Source organism: Notechis scutatus, chromosome Z, assembly GCF_049901735.1.
Source record: "Notechis scutatus isolate UNSWTSFEM ecotype Mainland chromosome Z, rNotScu1.2, whole genome shotgun sequence".
NCBI lineage: Eukaryota > Metazoa > Chordata > Lepidosauria > Squamata > Elapidae > Notechis > Notechis scutatus.
This window is the reverse complement of record NC_142025.1, coordinates 99,405,035-99,430,875: the sequence shown is the minus strand read 5'-3', so window position 1 is coordinate 99,430,875 and position 25,841 is coordinate 99,405,035. Positions and strand designations below refer to the sequence as shown.

The window sequence follows — 25,841 nt, the reverse complement described above, 5'->3', positions numbered from 1 at the left end:
AAAGCATCTGGAAACAGTTTGAACAGGGCTCAAGAATGCTGATCATGTTTTTTTAAATGAAATAAGCAGAGTGTGATTTATTTTATTTTGATAACTTGGAAGATATATAGCACTATTCCTAGATATTTCATTACCTAAATTACTGGAAACATTTATAAATTTTGATAAGTGATAAAAAAATATACCTCATTAGCTACATTATTATTGAGACTATTATAACATTCTGAATTAACTAGTTCCTCTTCTGGTTATCATTCCAAACAGGAAAATCAAGTCCCAAGACAAGTTGAAAAAGACACAGACACACACGAAACTCAATCTAGCAATCCAGAAGAATCACCAATCTATTTTTATAAGAATTAAATATAAATTTTCTTGGAAGAAATCATTACGTATTTCATTACGATATTTGAACACAAAATTCAAAATATATCAAAGAAATCTATCAACAACATATAGCATATAGTAAATGATATGATCTAAAATTTTGGGCAGATTTTAAAATCTTGAACACAACCATTATAATTAGTGAGTAGAATGTGGTAATATTAATCTGGAAAATTATTTGATATTTTTTTTTGAAAAATTATCTTTTTTATATTTGGAAGCATTGAAGATAATTCACTCGGTACACAATTCTTCAATAGATTTAATTTACATACATTGGTTGATTTCAGCATTATGTAAGAATCAATCATCTCTCAGAATTATCTATAATCTATACAAATGTTTTGTAAAAAATTATTCAGGAGTAAAAGTTCCTTTTCTTGAACTACCAATCCCCCCACAATATTTCTTAAGTTTTTTTCACTGTGGAATTGGCTTCTTGAATACATTTGTCTTAGACACACTTTAACACCCTACATACTCTGTATATCAACCTACAAAGACTGTTTACAAACATTACTGTTCATCCATTATACAAAATCCACTCTACTGGTCCAATAAATTAATCAAACAGCTTTTGGGACTCTTGCAATGTTTCAGAATATGTAATATTTTTTAAGTCTTCCAGCAACACATTCTATATAAGGTTTGGAAGTCCAAGAAGTATGAGAATCAGTGTGAACACAAGAGCAGGAAATTGTGATGTCAATCATGCACAAAAATAATCCTTTGAATTACATGAACAGGCAGCTATCCTTCCCTCCCATTAGATTCTTCTAAAAAAAAAAGAATCACAATTCTTTTTCTTCTTTTACAAGAATCACAAATATAAATATACTTTACATTTTATGTTCAATTTCTAGGATTGATATGACTAAGGATTAATTGCAACTTTTCTCTGAAGGAAAAAGATATTTGCTATAACATATTTTTGAAAGATTCTAAAATAAAGCCAGATAAGCAATAGAATGAAAAGATCAAAAATGTATAAAATGCAATACTTTATAATAAAAACATACATAAAAACATACATACACAAAAATACGAAGTATTTACAGAAATAAGTAGAAAGCAAGTATTTTTTACATTCAAAATTGGGCCAATAAATTTCTAATTTGCTCAATTTCAACAAGAATTTAAAACTAAAAAGATTGATTTAAAAAAAAAAGCCCCATAGCACAAGGAAGTCATGTCATGTTGAAATTAGTATAAGTAACATTGAAATTTAATCCAAAAAACTATACTTTTAGTGTTAATGAAGAGTAATAACATATCTGTATGTAATTGTTTCTTTAATGAACCCAAAGTAATTTGGGGTGAAAAGGAATAAACAAGCAGTTTAAGAAAGGCTTTTAAAAATGTGTTTGTTTTTCAAGTAATTTTGTTCTGGAGTGTAAAACAAAAATGTAAAATACATTCTTCTTGCAACTTAGCTTTATTTATACCAGCTTAGCATTTTTAACACATTTTATCTTCTCTGTTGTATTTCAATATAGATAAATTCAAAGAAAACACCTTTTACCTTTGTTTTTTAGGGACTGAGTGTTCAATCTCGAGTTGTTTCCCATGCAACTCCACTTTGCCTAAAAACACAAGTTTGCTTTTTAAAAAAAAAATGTATACTGAAAAAGAAGGATATCAATGGTCATATGTAACTCAACTTCTGCTCCTTCCCTCTACTCTTCATGTTTTAATTCAACCAAGAAGGAGATTCAGGTGCATTTTATCATAAAAACTCCTTGTTTGACATTCCTATCTTTCTACTCTTAATTAAAAAAAATAAATGGATTTCAAATGGAAAATATATGATAAAAAAAAACCAAACACATTTTATTCCAAAGGCAATAATTTAACTCATTTTAACACATTAGAAGATCTGGTTCACCAGGGAAAGGAGGAAACAAACAGGAATTGTAAGGCCTATTCCTACGTCCAACTTGCTTGGTTTTCAAGATAATTCATATCTTCTTTTCATTTTTTTTAAAGAAGATAAATGAAAACATTCAGTTGAGAAAAGTGACATTAAAAAGGCCCAGAACTCTGATGTGGTATTTTAAATAGGGAACAAAACATCTGGTCTCAGCAAAAGTCAACATTAGGTTTGCTCTGCTAGTTCCCTCTGCTTCTCTTGTCTCAAATCTCTAAACAGCATGGCGACCTTCAGGCTAATACACCCATCACATGCCCCAGGAAACCCCTGTTTAAATCAAAATGGCCAAAGTCCAACACCTCCCCTCCTTTTTCCCCACTTCCCACCCTGAAGTACCACACACGCTTAACAAGCAAAAATACAACACTGGATTGCTTGATAAATCCCAAATGGCATTGAAAGAACGTGGAATGGGACAGCGTTGATCCCAGAGAAGATATTAAAGTGATGGAGAGTTTTATTTATCTGTTAAGAGATGGCTAATTTGGAGGGAAGAAATGGGGAGGGGGGTTTCTGAAGGGGGGGAAAGATCACCCATCCCCCTACATACAGACACATGGAATATTAATTCAAATTTTGCCAAATGAAAATTTGTTTATAGGAAAGGCCTGATTTATGTAATATCCTAGTAGTAGTAGAAGAATAGGGGTACTTAGTGAGGAGGACATTTTGGCTGAATAATAAAAACAAGAGCCCTCTAGAAAGCTATGGAAGTTGATAGGAAATTGTAGGCCCAACAAGTTAAAATATTCGCCACCTAGTTCAATACTCACGGAGGAAAGTGGGAGGGGGAAATCGAAGGGGTACCCCCCTCCCAGTGGATGAGGGGAAAATACGAAACGAAAGTAACTTTCATTGATGACTACAGAGAGCTAAAGAAAGAAAGGGCGGAAGCGCGAGTACGAGCAAAGTGTGGCTGCCTGGTCGCATCTTTGAACACCACGTTTTACGAGTCTTTGCACATACAAAAAGAGCCGGCCCGCTAGTATTTGCAGTTCTGAGTGGCAATATACATTTTATAAAACTATGCGGGGTTGCTCCTTTTTTTGCAAAGCAACTGTTCATTCCAAAATCTCAAAGGTTTCCAAAGGAAAGGGGGAAAAAGAGATGAAAAAGACAGAACGAGCGAGCGAGCGATAAATCCATTGGCTTACCAGAAAAAGTTTCGATGGCTTTCATAGCCCATTGCTCATCTGGGCAGTCGACAAAGGCGTAGCCAGACTTCACCAAGAACTGGCCAGAGAAGGATATTTTGTGGTCGTTGAAGACTTTCTCCAGATCCGCCGGAGTCACGTTCTCGTTGAGGTTTCCAATATACAGCTTGTTCATGGCTGATGCGTTTTGCACAAAATGTTGGGTAGGTCCAAAACGGGAGTGAGTCACGGGAGGTGGGAGGGAAAGAAGAAAATAACTCACATACACCGGGCGTGGGGAGAGAGGGAGACGACTGGGCTTTCCGAAACTTTTAACAATTGCTTTATATTTTAAAAGTCTCTTATTCTACGCTGAGGGGCCTAGGAAAGTAAGAAAAACCGGCTATTTTGGTTGTGGGAAGGAAAAGGGGAGGGGGATAGTCTAAGAGGAAAGAGGGGGGAATGTTCCCTGTTTTGTATAATCAATGGGGACGGTTGATTTGGATGCAAGTTCGTATGGCGGGCTAGGGAAAATGGCTCTTTTTTTTCCAGTGGCCCCCCAACTCCTTTTGAGTCGCAACTCATGTGTGTCGCACACGCGCGCGCACACACACACACACATACACGCACACCGAGAGAAAGAGGCAAAGGACGTCTCCGACTGTGAGGCAGGACTTAGCGCCGCCCCTAAATAAAATCGACCTGGAAAAATGAGTGAAAATGTTTGCAAGAGGAAGCCACGTGGTGGAGCCAAAAAAAGGGGCGGGGCACCCTTTATACACATAGAATACTCTTGTTCCGAGGCATGTTATCTTTTCTCAATATTACTGAGTTTTGTTTTTTTTATTTAGTTTCCGTTGGTTCTGCGAAGATAAATTTTTCCGCTTTTTCCAATCGAGCGCATTTCTTCAGCGAAGCGCAGCTATAGGACGCTAATTCTAGGTTTCCTCTCCCTGCCGGGAGGGCCATAGCCCAACCCCCATCGCAGACCCCTCCTCCTGTTTTCCTGGCCTGCTCTCCCACCCTCCCCCCAGCTTCTTTGAATGAGATTTTCTGGGTGTAAACTTAATCGGAGTTCTGCTTCCCTAGAAAGGAAAGAGCGAAGGGACTGAAAGGTGACGCTCAGTGTGTGGGCGCACCAGACCTGGACTTCCAGTTGCCGTTTTTCAGGCTTTGGATCACGTTTGTGAGACGGGATTTTAAAAAGTTGGGATTGGCCAAATACAATCGTGGGAATGGATGACGCGGGACAAAGGGGTATGTGAAGGTGTGCCTCCTTTACCGATGTAAATTGAGAGATGCGAATCTTCAAGAACTAAAACCAGCACACTTGGAACTTGCGGTATAGGAGAAAAGAGCTTGAGTGCCCATAAACACATTTGCTTACAAGTTGATCTTTATTTACGCGTGCCACCGCTTCAGTGTTGACCACAAGGAAAGGCAGAAAAGCGTTTTTGGATAGTTGCAAATGCCTATACAGTTGCTGCGCGAAAGCAAGCAAGAAGATAACAGTCGAAGTTATTTCCGTACCGGGACGCCACGGTGTTTCTTTACAACCACAAGGCGATTTCTTAAAACCAGTCCGTCCCCCGTCCCCCCAATCAAGGACGGTTTGGCTCGAGGACCCCTTTTCGCCTCTTAAAATGGGAGAGATGGGAATTCTTGCTCTCCCACTCCTCTCACCGGAATGGATGAAGAAAAAAACCCGCTAGACTCGCTCTATACCTTGTTTCTTACGACCGTCCAGTTTATCCGCACCTTAAATTTGTAGGGCGAGATGACTAACTGGTTGGTTTCTTGCTTCATCAACTCTTTACTCCCCGACCTAACAATACAAATACTTTAAAAGGAAGTGGGGGGATGACAAGAAAGGGGCACGGGCTTCCGAGATAGGCGCGCAAATATTCGCTTGGTTCCACGAATGAACATTTGTAAAAAAAAATCTTATAATTATTTATTTCTCCACCAACCAAAAGGGTGGAGAGGGAAGCCGCTTCCGCTTAAACCTTGTCTCGCGCGAGGCAACATGTGCACCTTGTCTCCCCCACCCCACCCCCTTGAAGCGCCCGTCCATATGCCTTCTTTGGGGGAGGAGGCGAGTCCGGTTATTGAAAAGGGCGCTTTGGTTGACACAGAAAGGGGAGGGCTGCGCGGAGCCGTCTTATTGATCCGTGAGACGGAGAAAAGAAAATGTATCGTCCGCCTATAAACATTTTGAGTTCAGCTTGGAATCTATCATCCAGTCGGAGAGCACGCCTGTCCCATTTTGTGCAATGGTCCAAGAGGTTTTAAAAGACTAATGTTTAGCGTTCCGATACAAAAACTTACGAAGAAAGTCCCGTGAATTCATTCTACCTTTCTATGCAGGTAGAAAAATCGCGCGGCTTTTCTTTCTTAGGCGAGCTGAAGGAAGCTTGCAAGATGCAGGCAGAACAAGGACGCTTTTCTGAATAGGAAGCGGGGGACAAAGGGGAAGATGGTGGATGCAACCCTCCTAGTCGCTACCCCACCCCCAGCCTCACTTTTAATGCTCTTCCATCTTCCCAAGGAGGAGGGGATGGAATGAAAGGATTTAGTCACGGCAATAGCTAAGTTGCCTCTGAAGAGACGCCAACTGTCCCTCAGCAACGTGGGTGCCTGCCATTATCAAGCAGAGATGGAAATCTTTAAAGCATGCCAGTCACAACCCACCAATCTAGGGACTGGCAGGGGAGGGGCAGGAAAGGGAAATGGCAAGGGGGGGATGGGGAGCTTGCATCGTCGGAATGTGCTGGCCCTTTAAATGGCTGCCGTGTGAGTGTCAGCGTGCATGCTGTCTTCCATAAACCGGCTAGAGTAAAACTTTCATTTGGATTCTTGATTTGCACAGGGCTTATGAATGGAAGACCTGAGTCCTTGTAGTGAACTCGCAATGAGGTTGCCGGAGGTTGTTTTGTTTTGTTTAAACGCAAAACATGACTTTAACCAAAAATCCCATTACAGCTATTGAGTGTGAAAAGGTGGCCAGGAAAGATCGATTTTCTAATTGAACTAGAAATTTGATCTACAGAGAACAGCAGTCTTGAAATTCCGTTCTGCTTTTAGAAATGCGAATTGGGGCTCCTAAAATGGTAGCGATCAGGGGCTTTGATCTTTTTAAGTCTTCCGAAGAGATTGGATGAATAAAATTCATAGTAATGGGGATGTAGACAGAGATAATTCTTAAACGTTATGTTTTTTACGTTAAGGTCCACAAATGAATTCAAACTTTTTTACAAATGTGAATGCAACTTAATAAGCCCTTCTTTGATTATTTAAGAAAGATTCCATAATTATTAAACTATTTTTATTAAAACTCCTCCTAAAAATTATGTCCTAAATTTCACTTTAAAAATATCAAACCATGCAAAAACTAAAGTGTTTACAGAAATATTTAAAACTAGCAACTTCTTTAAAAAAAACAGTCTGAAGGTAGTTTAAAATTATTTTTTATAATTTAAATAAATATATTTGAATATCAAAGTTGAATTGATTTCCCAAACCAATTTATCTTCTCAGTAAAGATCTTAAAATAATTTTCTGACAGATTTTTTCTTCCCTTGAGGTATAGGTGCTTGCAGTTGAAGAGAAGTTTTATTCTTTTATGCTTTTTGGTCTTTAAGATTGAATAAGCAAGGTGTCCTGAATAACTTTTGTGAACTTATGGTCTTTTAAAACATCAGATTTTAAACATATGCCTGCAAAAATAGCACACCTAACATTTTGTAATTTCAATGACTTTTTTATAGATGATAATACTGAATTTATTTTTTTCATAATATAATTGTTTCAACTTTTAAAAGTGTGTATCTACTTATAAATGTGGAAAGGGAATTTCAGGAAGGCAGTAGTGTCACAAAAAACAGGAAAAGCCCAAGGGGAACATCAGGTCAGCCAGAAAACAAACTTACATAGGAAAAGGAATCAAATAAAAAGTATTAAAGAATCCCTATAGACAAAAGCCTAAGTAATTAAGAAAACTAGGCAAATAGGAAAAGGAAACAAAAGATATTTTAGAAAACCCTTACAAACACAGGACATACCAAATAAGCAAAACAAACAGACAAAAGACACAAAATATAAATTACAAAAGGGACAGACAGGAGATTGCCACAAAACAAATATGAAAAACTATCTTAAAGCTAAAAGAGATTACAGAAAACCAATAATACAATGTGGTCACCCCGCGGAGTTTGCCCTCCGATGGAAATAAAGACAAACTCAAACAGGATTTGAAACATTAGGCACAAATACAAACACTCACACAAAATCAGCTTACAAAGGGAGAAAAGGGTATAAAAAACCAGGGGCTTACCATAAGAAGCTAGCTAGCCCAGGAATACAGACTTCTCGCTGTTCTCCGCCTTCCTGAAAAATAAAAAGATCCAGCTTTCAAGCAGTTGTCCGTATCTTTGCGCCGGAGCTCTCTCAGCGGGAAAATCGAATCCTCGGAAGAAAGGCATTTTGACACCTTTCAACAACTGGCAACCACGAAGATTTCCCAGCCAACCCTGCCACCGGACCGGGCCTACGAATCCAAACCCAGCTGGCATGGACCTTCTTTGTCCAGGGACAACATCCACGGACCCAGCCCGGAAGGTATAGGGTAGTAAAGGGAGTCCTTGGGCTTTTCCGCTCAACAGCTGCTTGAAAGCAGGTGAGTACTGCTTCAAATTTATAATCTTACTAGTGAGGGGAGTAGAAGCGTGAGTGGACCAGGTGTGTCCTCCGAGATCCCCGTTTTTTTTGGGTCTTAAAACTGACAGCTGAGTTTCCCTAAAAGAAAGGGGCCCGTACTCCGTGTGTAGGGAAAACGGAGTCCTTTCCAGACCTTTTTTGTCTGAAAACTGACAGCTGCAACCCGGCTAAACCAAAGTAATCCCCTCATCAAGCAGGGAATATGGGAAGTTGTAGCTCGAGGGCAATGGAAGAGACCCCCTTGGATAAATTACTTGAGGCTTGGGACGAAAGGCAAGTGCCTGTCCTGACTGGAATGCATAAAAAAGAAGCAAAACGAATTTGCAAAAAGTGGGCTTTATTGCAGGATGACACGGGTAGACAAATTTGGCCTGATAGCAGTATTTTAGATTATAAAACCCTGAAAGCACTTAGAACACACATTAAACCCAGCCAAATACCCTATTGGTACTGCTGGGCTGAAATGGCTAGTACCAAAGACCTGACCGAGGGAAAAGATCAGGAAAAACCTGAAACCCATTCCCTGGAAGGAAAGACTGAGGCACGGATTATGGCTCCCCTTTTAAGCAAACCAGTGCCAGGCAGAAATAGGGGACAATTAGAATACGTTTTCACCCACACTCCCTTTTCTGCCTCTGATTTGGTCATCTGGAAAAAGGATACCCCAGCTTTCAGGGCTGATCCTCAAACAGTAATCCAAACCCTGAAATCTATCATAGACAGCCATAATCCATCCTGGGGTGATATGACCCAGCTGGTACAAGTCTTTCTAACTAAAGATGAACTATTAAAACTATTTGAAAAAACAGACCAAATAGCTAAACTACCAACTATCCCTGGACAGGCAGCCTCAGCCCGCATCGCATGGCCAGTACATCGCCCTAACTGGGACTACAATGATACCAATCACTGGGATGAATACACAAGAGCAAATAATAACTTACTAGAAGCTTTAGATGAAATAGGTAAAAAGCCTTTAAACTGGTCAGAATTTCAAAAAAACAACACAAAGAGAAAAGGAAAACCCTGATGCCTTTTGGGTCCGCCTGTCAGAAGCAGCTATTGCATATGTCCATCTAGACCTTAGCTGCCTGAAGGACCAAAGGATTTTAGCTTCAGCCTTCGTGGACCAGTCCTCCGTGGATATCAAAGAGCATTTCCACCGCTTTGTCTCTAACTGGCCAACCTTAGAAATAGCAGAGTTGCACAGGATCGCTAATCGATCGTCTATGATCAAAGAGACAAACTGAAAGAGGAAGAGAAAGATAGGAAAAGGAGGATAGAAAGACATGAGGACTTAAAAATGTTTGCTGTAATGCAACATGATGCCAGACAAACGCCAGGTAAAACCCCCTATAATTCAAGGAAATGCTGGCATTGTGATAAAGCAGGATGGCCGCAAGGCAAATGCCAGCATTGCTATAGGTGCGGACAGGAAGGGCATTTCAGCGAGGCAATGTAGGCAACACCTTTCCGCAACCGGTATCACCCACCACCTAGAAACATGAAGCCAGGCAATAATCCAGTCCATTACACTGAACAACAAAGCTTTAATCATCATGCACCACCCAACACTCCTTTTCCTCAAATAAATAATAACAATGGACCTCAATGGGAGCAAAGAAGGGAAATGACCTGCCCCTTTCCTGACTAGAACATGAGAATGAAAACACTGAATTCATGGCTACCTTTAACGGGCTGGCTATTCCCCTAAAAATGGCCCTGAAGGGGAACCCATTGTCACCATTCTTATAGGAGGAAAAAAAATACAATTGCTTAGTTGACACTGGAGCCACCTCCTCATTAATTACTGAACCACCATATAAAGCTTCAGCGGCTGAAGGGGCTCGGATAGCATAATGGGAGTGGGGGGGAAATAATCCCTGTAGAATTTACCCACAACGTAACAGTAGAACTAGGACCTTTCACATTAGACCATTCCTTCACTATTTGCCCCCAGTCCCCACTATCCCTACTAGGAAGGGATCTCCTATGTAAAATGGGAGCTACCATAACATGTGGAAAACAGGGGCTGCAATTGGAGATCCCAGGAAAAGGCACACACAAGACAATCATGCTGATAACCAGCAACACAGGGCTTCATGAAGATTTAAAAAGCCTGCCACCCTCCTTATGGGGCTGGGATGCATCAGAAGTGGGACTACTTAAAGGAGCAACACCTGTTACTATCCAAGTGAAACACGGACCAAGGAGTCTAACACGCGTGTGAGTCACGTTGGCCGGCTCCCCACGATACCCTACAAGGCCTAGATCCTCATTCCCTTTGCTTAGATAGTGGGGATAGGGTTCTCTCTTCTTATCTTACAGCCCTGCAAAAGAGACTACAGACCCTCTGGACCCAGAGTGCGCTGACACAGACCTTACCCCTGGAAGAAGCCCTGCATCCATATGAGCCAGGAGATTGGGTGTGGACCAAGTTCTTCACCAGAACCTCACCTTTACAACCCAGGTGGAAAGGACCCTACCAAGTCTTACTAACTACACACACCGCCATAAAGGTTGCAGAACGAGACTCTTGGATACATTGGACACATGCAAAGCCAGCAATCATAGACCATAGCCAAACTCCACCACAATCAATCCCACCCATCAAACTCAAGAAAAATCTGGACACAGATCAATGGACACTTGCAGCATTCTTTTTTTTTTAAGCAAATTTTATTAATTTTAAAGACAAACAAATCATCATTAACCATTACATACTTAAACCTTTTTCCATTGTAAATTTTACAAGTCAAATAAAACCTTATTTTATACAATATAATTCTATTTTAAACCATTTCCATATGAGCATACAAATACCTCTTATCCAATTTCTCTTTACTTCTCTTTACTCTTATTCAATTTCACTATTATTATTTCATCTATTTCTTTCTAACTTGTTTACCATTATTCTCATTCTATATTTCTGCAAGGTTTTATTAATTCTCCCAGAAACATAAACACACAACACACAAACATATAAAAAATCTTTTAGGAAAGTAACTTGGCCCCAGGTACCTCTCTCTGCATGGACTTCAATTATATTCATGCTCATCTTACATGTCATTACCTATTTTATTTACCATTCTATGTCCTCTATATTAGCTTCTCCACACATTTCACTCTTCTTAATTCTATCTTATTTAATCCATCTTAATTTGAGTCATTATATTTGTATCTTTTGTCCATTCTTTATTATCCCTCTGTCTCATTCCTTATAATAAAAAAAAGAATTTCTCCTGAAATCACTAATCAGAGTATGATGCCTTTCTGTCTTCCCCCTAAATTAATTAGACTAACATTTAAAATAACACCTAATACCCAATCTGATTCTGCTTGGTACATTCTATCTACACTTGCAGCATTCTTCAACACCATTGAACCACACAACTGTGAGGAACCACGTGCAAACATTGAATTATACAAAACTGGACTCCCAGGTGCTGAGTTATAAAACTCTATTTTTATTTTTTATATTTTTCTCTCACCTTCTCCATTTTTTTCTTTTTCCCTTTTTTCTTCGTATTTTTTTTTAACAAGGAAGAGACTTGAGCCATACCTTTTAGTAATTTTTGAGACTTGACCTATACCTTTTTTTTACATTTTATTGTTACCTTTTTTTACATTGTACAAAAAAAAACAAAAAAGAGGGGGGAGGGAAGAAAAGGAATCTAGCAATGGGAAACATGAAATGTAATATATACTATGTATTATTATCTGTAACAATTGTAACATTTGTAACACAAGCAACTGCGTTCCTGGAACCAAAACTTATCCCAGAGAAAGGAAACGTATGGGAATATTTAGCAAGGGAAATATTCAACACCACTAACCTTTGCTTAGCAGGAGGGAAACCAGTCAAGGACATCTTAACCACATGCCTAATGGGAGTGGCAACTAGACCACATAACATCATTAACTACACCACATTTAGAAACCTTCCTGACTCCTACGAAAGCATTTTTAGCTGGGACCACTCTACAAAAAAACAAAGACCACACCTTGTACACCCTACACATTGCTGCTGTAACCACCTCTGAGAGATACTTTAACGTCACTGGGTGCAGCACACCTAGGGTCACAGAATGCACCAGTCTTAGCAACACAGAACTAAAATGCAACTACACAGAGACCATATCATTCTCATATAGTTACCTGAAGCTCCCACCAGGGTGGTTTTTCCTTTGTGGCTTAAAAGCCTAATCATACCTTCCTGCAAATGCCACCAATGGCCCTTGCACCTTGGGAAGGTTAACCATGCTTATGCCATCCTTACAGAGACGGCACAGGAGAGCCTTCCAAACCCTAGACTCAGACTGTGACTCCAAAGTCTCCCTTCTCACCAAAGCAGAATATGTCTCATTGGCAATATCCCTAGTTGGGGGTACCTGGATTGGCAGTGCGAAATTCTAGAAATTTGGATAGCCTAGCATGTACCCTAGCAAAAGGCTTGAATTTGACCTCCCATGCCCTGGATGCCCTTAACAGAGAACTGAGGGAGGTCAGAGAAGCCACCCTGGAGAATAGAGCAGCAATAGACTTCCTCCTCTTGAAGTATAATTATGGCTGCGAAACATTCCACGGGATGTGTTGCTTCAACCTAGACGAAACCTCAGGACTCATAGAGAGGGACATCCACCACCTGAAAGCTAGCTCAAAATATTGGTCATGAGCAATCATTCCTAGACTTTTCATGGCTCTTCTCGTGGATACCAGATCTCCATTGGCTCAAAATCCTTATAACAACCATAGTCACTATTTGTGTCTTTGGAGCCCTCATATGTTGCCTCTGTCGATGCATACCACCCTGCCTTAGTTGCCTAAAGGCCTGTATTCCCTCTCAGAAGAGAAAATCGAAGGAGAGACAGGTGGTCATAATGATGATCCAGATTGATCACGAATACCAAATATACCCAGACACTCAATCAGAGACCGCTCTCTAGAGAAAAAAAAAATGAAGGATTGTGGAAAGGGAATTTCAGGAAGGCAGGAAAAGCCCAAGGGGAACAGGAAAAGCCCAAGGGGAACATCAGGTCAGCCAGAAAACAAACTTACATAGGAAAAGGAATCAAATAAAAAGTATTAAAGAATCCCTATAGACAAAAGCCTAAGTAATTAAGAAAACTAGGCAAATAGGAAAAGGAAACAAAAGATATTTTAGAAAACCCTTACAAACACAGGACATACCAAATAAGCAAAACAAACAGACAAAAGACACAAAATATAAATTACAAAAGGGACAGACAGGAGATTGCCACAGAACAAATATGAAAAACTCTTAAAGCTAAAAGAGATTACAGAAAACCAATAATACAATCTGGTCCTCCCGCGGAGTTTGCCCTCTGATAAAGACAAACAGGATTTGAAACATTAGGCACAAATACAAACACTCACACGAAATCAACTTACAAAGGGAGAAAAGGGTATAAAAAACCAGGGGCTTACCATAAGAAGCTAGCTAGCCCAGGAACGCAGACTTCTCGCTGTTCTCCGCCTTCCTGAAAAATAAAAAGATCCAGCTTTCAAGCAGTTGTCCGTATCCTTGCGCTGGAGCTCTTCCAGCGGGAAAATTGAATCCTCGAAAGGCATTTTGACAACTTTCAACATAAACATGACAATATTTTTATTATAAAGTTAGTAAAAGTCTAAAAGTTATTAATTTTGTTTTGTTTTCATATGTAGTCCTCTATAATTCCATCTCTTTCTCTGTCTCCCTCTCTCTCCCTCTTCTCTCTCTGTGAGTGTGTCTTTGTGTAAGGGGGGCGGGGAAGAGGCTGAGAAAGAGAGAGAGAGAGAAACTGGAAATATTACCTAGCTCCCAACACATTTATTAGTCTTTAAAATGCCAAGAGGCTTTGCTCCTTTTCTGACTGAAAATTTAAGTCTTGAGTGAAAAGGATTCAATAGATGCAGAATAATTTCAGTAGATATAGCTAAATAATTAAACTATAAGAACTTGCAAAATCATTTTTAAGAATGGGAAAATCTGCCTATACTCAGTCATTGCAAAAAGAACTAACAATAACTTAACATTCAATGATTACATTTTATCAAGTGTATATTAGCCTTTCTCTTTTCTCTTCCCTTTTCCCTCTTTTCTTAAAATTAAAACATTGCCTCTAATTAACTTCAGAATATTGCAGAACTAACTTTTCTGTTGTCTTCATTTTTTTAAATTATATTTCCTTTAACTTACTATATTCAAAGTACTTTGGGACATTTGATACTTCTTTTAAATAAGAAAGTTAAGTTGAAAACATCAAATGTTTTTTCAATTGAAATTCCTATTTCTCTGATTTTCCTCTAATGGTTAACAGCCCAGTGTAACTTATTTTTATTAATAAATCAATCTTTTTTCATTTCCTTTAATCTTGAAGTACTGTTAGGCTCCCTCATAAGCAATATAAATTTGATAAAAATTATATTTTTAAGACTTTTTAATTTTTCTTCTTCTTTACAATCTCAATAAGCCATTAGTTTTATATGGCAAATTTGCATCAAATGCATGCAAAAATCAGTTATTTTTTGTATATATAAGACACATTTAATGTATTTTATTGTACATTAAAATATATTGAACACCATTGAAATTGATAAAACATTTAAATTTCAGGTAGTTTTTTTTTAAGCTGAAAACTCATTACCTGCTAAACCAATTACTATTTTCTTAAACAGCTGAATTTAAATATAAGAGTACAGCCCTAGGAATGTATCTGTAAATAGATTGCCCAGGAAGATATAATGTATCAGTTATCCTGTGGTAAGATGAGCAGCCAATAAACTTAATAATAAATAAATAAAATGTTCTTTAAAAATTCCAGATAAACAAATGTGTGCTGAAAACTTAGGAGGAAAATGTACATTACATTGAAACATTTATAGTTTAAAACGAGTTAAGTTTGTTTGACAATGAACCACATGTGTATCAGAACTTCAGATGTAAAACAAATAGGAATTTTAATCAGAAAAAAATCACCCTAAAGAATTGTGTATTGGTTATGGAACAAAAAGAGTGAAAGTCTGGGAATTCATGGATTATTTTACACTGTTTAGATATGAGATTCTTATATCAAAATGATTATTTCAAAATTTATTTCACTACATGTCATAAAAACACCTGAAAATTAATGCAATCTCTTTATGAGTTTTTGTTTTTTCCTGTCCCCTGGAAATTAATAAAATTTAAATCTATATTTTTCTGAACATAGAAATTAGTAAGTTCTAGAAATAATAAAAATAATTGTCTTTTTAAAAAACTATCATTTAAGCTGCTTTTGATTTTTAATTAATTCAGATATGTTTTCCATTTGAAGTAGAGCCAGTAACAAGATACGTTTCAATAAACGGACAAAGATATAAGGAGAAATCTTCCTCCCCCAGCCTTAGCCTCACCTTGTCACCTTTGATATTTATATCAATTTCCAATCTTCATTTATTCTCACTAATCACAAGCTTTTTTTGTATTGGATCAGATGTTGAGCCTATTTTTCAGAATAACTGGTTTCTTAAAAATATTTGAAGGGAGATTGATCAGGATATATCATTCCATTTGAAAGTTGCATATTAACTTTAGACAACATGATTTTAGGCAGCAGTTTCTCCTTTTAAAATTAAACCTTAGAAATACCTTCTGCAATCTTGATTTTCTCCAGATGTGTTAGGTTACAAATCACATCAATATTAGCTATCAGACTGCATATCTGCAGGTAGTAGGTTGCCTTAGTAAATCAACCCATGCATTTCATGTGCTTATCTGCTATCAGTATTTTGTTTTTGTTGCAATGAAACTGGTTAAGAATGGGTTATTTAATAAGCCACAACTGTAGGTTATATAACATCTCAGTCATAAACCATAATTAAGAGATTACAGTAACTAAATTTGCAAACGTGCAAGTCAAAATTAACCCAACCTCATCATATTATAATTTGGCATTCTTTCATTTCATTTTAAATATATATCCTACTTGTGAATTAAGACAGAAAGGCAATGAAGAACAGAAGTTTTTACCACTTTGTGCAAAAACACAATCTTCAAACAAAGACACTAGTACTGAAATAGAGATACTCTAGTTCAAATACTATTAAAGGCAATTTTATTAAGTACAGTATAAGCTTTTCATTTTTCTATCTGGTAATGTAGTATTGCTCAAAACAACTTCATTTATAATGATGTAAATCTTTAGAGGGATTAGATTTCATCTAATCATTCTGGAGATAAAGTTTGACATACCTAAAAAACAATTTAAATGATACAGTAGTGCTGCATATTGGAACTGAATAATTTGGTGAAAATAATTAAACAGAATTTTCTTCTTTTATTTTGGAAATGAAACTTGAAATAAAGCTATCAAGCTTTTTGTCTTTATGATTGATGCCTTAAGAGAAAAAAGTTATGAATCTGTACATCATTAATTTTGCAAATCCATGGTCATATATTCACCTTTCATATGTGCACAGAAAAGTTAGTAGTGCCATCTTCCTGTTTTTATCCTACCCAATGATATCAATATAGTTGGTCAGTGCAGGGTATTAGAGACTCTAGTGAACCTTTCATCCTGAAAGTCAGATTATCACATCACTAACCTTATGTACCTCCATAGTGTTAACCAGCACAATACAACCTATACAAAAGGGGCTTAATTTGAGGGAGCTCGAGTTGAAAATGACAAGAGCTTTTGGGCAGGAAGGGAATTGTGTATTATCATTACAATCAAAAACACACACATACAGTTACTGTTTCTTTGGGTGTTTTGGTCCCACAAGCAAAATATGTGAGAAGCAAAATATGTGAGAATATGCTGGAGTTAAAAAAAAATCTACTTTTCTACATTGGGGGCCTTATATCTTTTCCCCTAGAACTACTTCCCTTAGATCTGCCTCTTTACCGCAGTAAAGGCAGTTACCAACTTGTTCCAACTGTTTATTGGTAGCCTGCATTCCCTGTTCTATACATTGTTTGGTAAATTTATACCCATGTTTTACAAGCAGCTTTCATTTGAGGGAAGAAGAGAGAGGTGACAGCTCCCCAAAATGTCCTCCTCTTAAGCCCAGAGATTGCTTTTTCTTTTCCTCACTCAGCACAATCAGGAATGAGTGAAAAGTCACACAGATACAAGAGCAAACTCAAGTTATAAATGCTTGTGGATTCAACAGCCCCCTCCTCCTTTTGTACTCGTCCTCATAAATGTCACTGCTCTATAGCTCCATGCCACAGGAAGGATGGTCACAAGGCAATTTTTCCATAGAGGTAATTATTATTATTATTATTATTTTGTATCTGATTACCAAAACACAGGGCTACTTTTACAATATTTTTATTTTAAAATTGTGTTAAAAACTAAATTCTATAATTGAATGGAAAAATACCTACACAGTGAGAGTTGCACAGGAACAGGGAATAGAAAGACTCACAACCTATAAATGTTGTACAAACCTGCAAATGCATATGAAAGCATGATCAATGTATTTAAGGTGCAAATACTTGTCAGTACATATTTGAATTATTACTTTCATCCCAATTATGTATATTTGTATGTTATGCTTTTATATTGTTAATGCACATTCTTGGGGAATGTGAAAAAAGCATAATCTGTACACATTAATAAACTTCAAATGTATGTTTCTACAATATATAACCTTTGCAGTTAGAATTAGAATAACAGAGTTGGAAGGAAGCTTAGAGGTTTTCTAGTCCAACCTTCTTAGGCAGGAAACCCTACACCAGTTCTCCATAGATATTGCCTTTCTAAAATTGCAATTTTCAGTTAAAAAGAAGTTCTCCCTCACTAAAAGTAAGAAGTATTACCAAAAACATCTTCAGGGACAGTCATGGAGAAGAGTTAAATCTGTGTTTTTCAAACTTGGCAAATTTAAAAAGAATGGACTTCAATTCTCAGAATTCCCCAGCCAGAATTTTGGAAGTTGAATTCTACCCATCTTATAATTGACAAATTTGAAAAACAGTGAGTTAAATGATCTGCTCTCTTCATTCCATTTATCATTTGCAAAGTTTTACACCATCAAAATTATCACCTGTTAACTAAAATATCCCATATCTTTCAGACAGCCTTCCCAACCTGGAGCCCAAATAGATTGAGACTGAAATTTTCTGAATTTTCAGCCCATTTCTTATTTGAAAGAGATTAGGGAAGAACATTTTAAGTTTTCTTCATATAGAAGATGTTTTAAACTCTTGCTGTTTCCAACTATACGTTTTCTGTTCCTTTCCCAATATCACAAATAGAACAGAATAAAAGAGTTGAAAGGGACCATGAAAGTCTTCCAATTCAACCCTCTCCTCAATCAGGAGACTTTATACTATTTCATACAAATAGTTATCCAATCTCTTCTTAAAAACCTCCAGTGATGGAGTATGCATAACTTCTGATGGCAAGCCATTCCATTGGTTAATTTTTCTCACTGTTAGGAAATTTCTCCTTAGTTCTAAGTTGCTTCTATCCTTCATTAGTTTTTATCCATTGTTTCCTGTTTGCTTTCTGGTGCTTTGGAAAATTGACTCCCTATTCTTTGTGGCAACTCTTAGATATTACAACACGCCCATAATGTTATCCCTAGTCTTTCTTTTCATTAAACTGTAGACATATTCAATTCCTACAACCATTTTTCATATGTTTTAGCCTTCATTTCCTTAATCATCTTTGTTACTTTTTTCTGCATTCTCAACATCTTTTTAAATATTATTATGTTATACTTAATTGTTGTTGTTTTTTAAAAACCAGAATGTGCATAATAATTTAAACATAGATGCACCACAGATTGATGTAAAAATATTATATAGCATCCCCTTTTTTATAGCAGTGTTTCTCAGCCTTGGTGGCTTTAAGATATGTGGACTTCAACTCTTAGAATTCCACAGTGAGTATTGCTGGCTGTTTTTATATATTCATATACCCATACATCCATAATAATTTTAAATTGCTAGTTACATTTTTTTCTGAGACAATAGAAGACATTTGAAGGGGGAAAAATTACCTAACGAGCAAGCTACTGAAAAGATTAGGCTGTTGGCTTGAGCTCCAAGCTTGGCAATTTGGTTGCAAACATTTTGTCACCATTCAAGGAGACATTGTCAGAGCGTTTTGAATTGTGCTTGTGATGTTTTCTCAAATGGTGATGAAACGTTTGCAACCAAACTGCCAAGCTCGGAGCTCCAACCAACAGCCTAATTACCAACCCAAACTACTAATATTCAAACACATTTCAACCATTGAAAAGATGTCCAGTGAAGACTCAAAATATGCAGTCAATTTTAATTAAAAAGACAGAAAAAAACACACAAGGGGGTAGGGTGGGATGAAGCAACTGCAATCTTGAGCACCAGCATCCCAAGCTATAAAAATATGTTACAGATTCCATTTCTTTCTATTAAATGACATTTGCTATGTTATTGTCTATACTGAGGTTCTTAAGTAGCCTGAGTAAATTATATTTAGAATTTCAATTCTGAAGTTGGTTATCTCTCTTTGTATGTTACCCTTCCATATACTACTCTAGTGCCAATTCCTTTGATTTCCAAAGTAAAGCAATATTACACTAATCCTTTCTGCCTCTTGTGTTATTTAATCATTTTCTAATCCTAAAATCCATCAATTTAAAGATTGTATAGTAAGACACTAGGCTAGAAATTGGGAGACCATGAGTTCTAGACCTATCTTAGACACAAAACACAAAGCCAGCTGGGTAACCTTGAACCAAACTCTCCCTCAGCCTAGGAAAGAGGCAATCACAAACCATTAATGAAATCTTATTAAGAAAATTGCAGGGCTTTGTCCAGGAAATCTACAGCAGTCTAAAACTGACTTGAATGGACCAAAACAAACAAACGTTTAAAACAGGCACTGACAGCTGTTTCCAAACAAATGCATTTTTGCAAAAAAAAAAAATCTCTTTGAAAATCCAGTACATTATTATTTATTTATGGGCTTTAAAAATTATTGTTATGTACACAACAATGTGAAATCACAATTGCCAGTTCTTTAGTGTTATTGCAAAAAAAATGCATCTGTATCAAGTTCTTCCCAGAATTTAGAGTATGGTAATGTATCAACACGGTATATGTGTAGATCCAATCAGTGTAGCCTTTTGTAATGACAGATGGAAATTTTGTCAATACCCAAGATTATATTATTATTTTTTCTGGCCTTTTTATACATAATTCAAGGTAATAAATACACACACACATTTATGGTCAAAGATCAGGTCAAGCAAACATATATTAGTCATTCCAAAGTGATGTCCTTCAGAGGTGGTGCCTAAATAATTAACATAAATTATGGACAATGTAGTCCAAGCCATATGGTGAGCATTCCTAATTTATATCAGATAATTTTACAAGATTAAACAGACACAATTTTGTTTATACAAGTACGCTTGTATATTTTTATCAGTTACAGATTGGTCTGCTAATATTTTGTAAATTGTATGGATTGCTGCCACCATTCTCAATTCCTTTTATAGAGATTTAACTGTTTATCATTATCATAAGATCGGGGGGATCAATGTTAAAACTAAGGAGGTTAATATTTCAGGAGTTTTAATTTTCTAAATGGTTTGTCATTTTCATTATTTGGGGGTACTTTCAGATGAATTGTTACAATGAGATATAAGTAAGTTATTTAGTTTTACTTACTGATTACAATAGATTTATATGACTGCCTATCTCAAATATGACCCTGCGTGGCTAACAATGTTAAATATACACATATATGTATATATATTACATACGTACATACATAACAAACAAGTACAACAAATAAAGAGAAATCACAAAAACATAGTGAATGCCACAGCTTTCCCAAGTTTTTGTCTCTTCTCTCCCCCCCGTCCTCTCTCTTTACAATAAAAGCTGAAACAAATAATTCATTAAGTCTCTCTGAAATCCTTCATCCTTTTTCATAGTAATGGGTTTAAACTAAGGTTTGCTAGTTACACCCTGCTTCCATTGGCATACATGAGTGGAAACACTATGAAGATTAGCAAAAGCCAAGACCTCTAATAACAACTGTAAGGATGATTTAATATTATTTCATAATTTCCCTATTTCCAAGGTTCAGAGTACCTTTTCTAAAATAGCCAAAAGGACATCCTCAACAGACAACAGAGAGATGCCAACTATCTCTGTGAAGGACTGAATCTAGATATTTGCCTTTAACAACAGAGATTCAAGAAACTGCTTTTGATTTTAATAAATCTACTGACCAATTAATACATCTGGAAAAACACACATTTTTGAGGAGGAGAAGCGATTAAAAGTAGTCCAATGAGAAAAAATTATGTACAATGATCACAGAATGATGACACATTTCAAAACAAAAAGCAACACTGGTTGGGTCAGTAGTACAATTTGATGAAGGAACACTTGGCTGGATAGGCTGAGTATTGCTAAGGAACATACTATAATATTATGTTTCAGCACATCATTGCTTTTGTTAACAATAAGTTATTTTTATGGTAATTGTTTTAAAATGTTTTTAGTAAATTTAACTTGCACTTCAATGTGGAGGAGGATGTGTGTCGTAAAAAACAGGTTTTAACCTCAGAAAATTCTCTATTACTTTATGAATTGAAGCTTTATATTTTGCATTTCTTCTTTCTGTCATAATTTTCACCACTGGCACCACTTATTAAGGAGTAATTCCTCCTAACATGTTTTTTTCTCTCTAAATGCTCCTTTTGAGAGGAGAATAATACAGCTGATAGAAAGCAGAAACAAATTTCTCAGTTTTTTCTTCTTCTAGTTTTTCTGTCTTTAAAGTATATAAACAAATAAATACATTATTTTCTGATACAAAAGAGCTGAGCAGGCCAGTCATCACACCCCTAACTCCTGGACTAAAATATAATGTAATTGGCTTCTTCAGGTTAAAAACAACCAAACAGCTCTCTCTCTGTTTGTGAGTGAGCAAAAAAGCCAAAAGAAAGTAATTTATACTTATACTGCTTAATATGTGTAATAATTTCTTACTCCCTGTAGACAATGCTACAAACAGTAACCCTATATTCTTGGATATCTGCCATCTTGGACTTCAGAAATATATTGTTTCTCACATTGGAAGAGAAAGAAGAATTTTGCAAGATGTGCAAAGAATTAGTACAAATGAACATTGAACTGAAAACCAGGGCATACAAAACCTTCGCCAAACCAATTCTTGAATACAGCTAATGGACATACAGATAATGGACATTAATACAATTGAACGAGTCCAGAGGTATTCCACTCCTCAGCTCGCAATAGAATACCTTATGCCACCAGGCTTGAAATTTTGGACCTAGACAACTTAGAACTACGCCACCTACGGTCTGACCTAAGCTTAATACACAAAATTATCTGCTACAACGTCCTACCTCTCAGTGACTACTTCAGCTTCAGCCACAATAACATACGGGCAAACAATAGATACAAACTCAAAGTAAACTGCTCCAAACTCGATTGCAGAAAATGCGACTTCAGCAACAGAGTGATCAACGCTTGGAACTCATTACCTGACGCTATTGTTACATCCTCAAATCCCCAAAACTTTAACCTTAAACTGTCTACCATGATTCCTAAGAGGTCTGTAAGGGGGGGGGGTGCATAAGTGCACCAGCGTGCCTACCGTCCTGTTCTACTGTTCCCATTTATTCATACTCATTTATTATGTATATATTTATATCTGTTTATACTTATATGTTCATATGTTATATTTATACTTATATTTGTTTTCTCATACATGCTTGACAAACTAAAATAAATAAATAAATGCAATGAGGGGGTTGTAATAATGTCTTTTTCTACTGCACAATAAGTGTATCATGTCATATTCTTCAAAAGGTAAGGCAAGTTTATGGTGTTTTCCTTGCCTTAATTCGTTCAGCAGAGTGTGGTCTTTCTAATTCAGCATGTTGTCCCTTTGGTATTTCTAGCTATACAAAAGGCAAAGGAGGGAGGCAGGGGCCTGTGGAGAATGGCTGAGAGCAGAAAGTACTCCACAGGCTTAATGGACTCAGAGAAGCTGAAACTCTACCTGCCCCATCTCACCCTGAAATAGGAATATTAGATTGAAAATGACCAACTGGCCCCCTCTGGTGGCATCGGAGGTTAACATTCTGCCCATTGCAATTTTGGGAGGGAGGGAGAGAGGGAGGGAAGGAGATGAAAACTCAGTAGTGAATTAATCTGATTGCCTGAAGAAGAATCAATTAAATGAATCAGAAAGATTTAATATCTGAGAGGAGCAGTACTTAAAAGGTATTTTAGGAAAAAGGAGCTCGAGTTGCAATGTTGAACACATTTTAATTTGTATTAATTTTGTGAAAGAGGCCATTTGTTATCCATGAGGTAGCTACATGTCTCATTCCAGCAATTACCTGCTTCCTAGATTATAAATTGAATTCATGTAAGAATAGCCATAATTTGATTCCACCTTGCATAATAACTCATGCAGTCACACAATTTCATCCTACATTCTGGATCAGAAATGGGATGGGGTAAGATTTTGCATATTCTATTTTGACATTCAAGGGGGAAAAAACATGCAGCACAACAACTAAAAATAGGGCTAAGTTTTTTTTTTAATCATGATGAATTGGTTTTCTATTTGCAAAGTCAGCTTTCTAACCTTATTCACAATAAGGTTTCTAACCTTTATTCACAATTATTCTAGCTTTAATGGAGAAACCAGTTCTGTTCAAAAGGTATTGTATTTATGGAGATATATGAACTCCCAGATCACTAAGGATGTATTCATAAGTATATGATATTGTCACTGACTGTGGAATCAACCCAAGGTATTGCCATGAAGGTCTGCAATAGCAGAGTTCAAAGTATCCTTGACTCAGTAAAAGTACGGATAGTTCTCATTTAATTATCATGACTGGGACTGGCAACTTTGTTATTAAGCAAAGTAGTCATTAAATGAAACATCACACTGCATCACACTTATGACATCAATTTCACTGCAGTCATTAAGTGTCATTATCATCCACTGCCATTAAGGATGACATAACATGACCACAACTTACAACCTATTGACAGTTTTCCTAAGGACTTTGCTTCTCATTTGTAAGAAGGTCACAAATGGAAACTATGTGACCAAGGACACTGAAACTGCCATAAATGTGTGCTGGTTCCAAGTGCCTGAACTGTGATCCCACAATCACACTGAGATGACTGTAAGTCTGAGGACCAGACCTAAATCTACTTTTTTAATGTATGAATCATTGTTGAAAGATGCACTTGGAAAGTGAAGATTATGGGTATAGCTTTTCCCCCTCTTCCCAAGCAAATAAATCATTTTTAGGGTAATCAACTTGTTCAACATTTTGCTCCACCAAAGGCACAATTAGAAGGAAACAGCAATGACTATAAAATGGTGCGAAAACCAAACATTTCACAGTTGCCAGCATGATGGTTCTTCTTCCAAGTACTATATATAAAATGTGTGATAAGATGTTTTCAGAGCAGTGTTGCCTTTCCCAAAGTAAATTCCTCCTGCTGCTCTAACAGGCTGATAGGAAGTAAGGGGAAGCAATTGCTTCTAACAGCAGGTCTGTGATATTACAAGATATTTATTTCATGCTATTTACTCTCCATTTCATAGAAGCACTTAATGAAGGAGAAACAATTGTGCAAGTAGTACTTTGTGGAAACGTGATATGATATCTAGTTTGCCTTGGAGCGCAAGGCCTGGAACACACAGGCTATAAAACCATTCAGCTAAATAGTTTCCAAACTTAAATAGTTTCCATTGGTAATTGATTACCAATTCTGCTTATAATGCTTAGATTGGCTATTTGGACTGTTTTATATGTGGCATCAATCCAATATTATTCCAAATCCACACTTTTTCCTGCACCAGGTGACAATCTATCTTTTACAGCTTTCTGTACAGAATAACAAGGAACATTAAAGAGAATGGCTCTTTTAAAAAAAATAATCCTCTGTTTAAGAGGGGGTTAACCTTTTTTGTCAGATGCTACTGTCAGACTTTTCTTGGTAAATGTCCCAGAATCCCAAAGCTACAGTAAAACCATTACAAAATAATTTCAAAACTGCCGTGTGTTAAATGCCTATTTCTGCTGTCTCTGTGGATAATCTTTTTGGTGAGAACGGGATGGTTTACCACTTATGTGACAAAGACTTGGGAGGTACTACAGAGTAAACAGTCAAATAAGAAACAGCATAGTGCATAGTTAGATAGTGGATGTCCAGAAGAGACCATCCCCCAATTTCTCAGGCTATAAAAGAGACAGGTGAAATTGATACTATATTTGCAAAATTGATATTGGCCTCGTGGAGTACACCAGATAGGAATCATAAGTGGGTGAGCTAATTCGACATTATTGTAAAGCTACATTGACAGAAACTTGCAAACATGAAAGTATAATACCTGTGCTACTGCCAACCTTCCCTGTTGAAATACACCTTTCACTGCCTCTTCTTCTCTTCCTTCCATCTCTTTGCTGTTCTCTATTTACATGAGGAAGCAAGGAATGCAAATGTAAAGCAAAATTTAGCATTTAAAAATAAGGGAGAGAGGGAGTCATTTGATTGATAAAAAATAATATAAAACATAGGCGTATTATTTCCTGTGAAACTACTGTATTTTATTTTCTATAAAATAAAATGGGAAGAATTGTCACAATCAGTTTTCCAGCTTTGTATGCATCCATAA

The 25,841-nt window shown here is 36.8% G+C and overlaps 2 protein-coding genes across 4 annotated transcripts in view; one reads left to right on the top strand and one right to left on the bottom strand.

Annotated features, from left to right (window-relative positions):
• IGF2BP1 (insulin like growth factor 2 mRNA binding protein 1) overlaps positions 1-3,646 on the bottom strand; it is a 90,317-nt gene extending 86,671 nt beyond the window's left edge. For 2 of the 3 annotated variants that reach the window (XM_087944936.1, XM_026669722.2), the window contains exons 1-2: positions 3,472-3,646; positions 1,910-1,970 (exon numbers count right to left, since the gene is read on the bottom strand). In XM_087944936.1, coding sequence (XP_087801062.1) covers positions 1,910-1,970; positions 3,472-3,646 — 236 coding nt within the window. Of the gene's footprint in view, positions 1-1,909; positions 1,971-3,090; positions 3,160-3,471 lie in introns of those variants that run through there. The other variant, XM_087944937.1, reaches the window with a different exon arrangement.
• The window catches only part of GIP (gastric inhibitory polypeptide), a 28,830-nt gene continuing 6,524 nt past the window's right edge, over positions 3,536-25,841 (top strand). Inside the window, exon 1 of the mRNA XM_087947340.1 lies at positions 3,536-3,674. Within this exon, the coding sequence (XP_087803466.1) occupies positions 3,652-3,674 (23 nt within the window). The 5' untranslated portion in view covers positions 3,536-3,651. The remainder of the gene's footprint in view (positions 3,675-25,841) is intronic.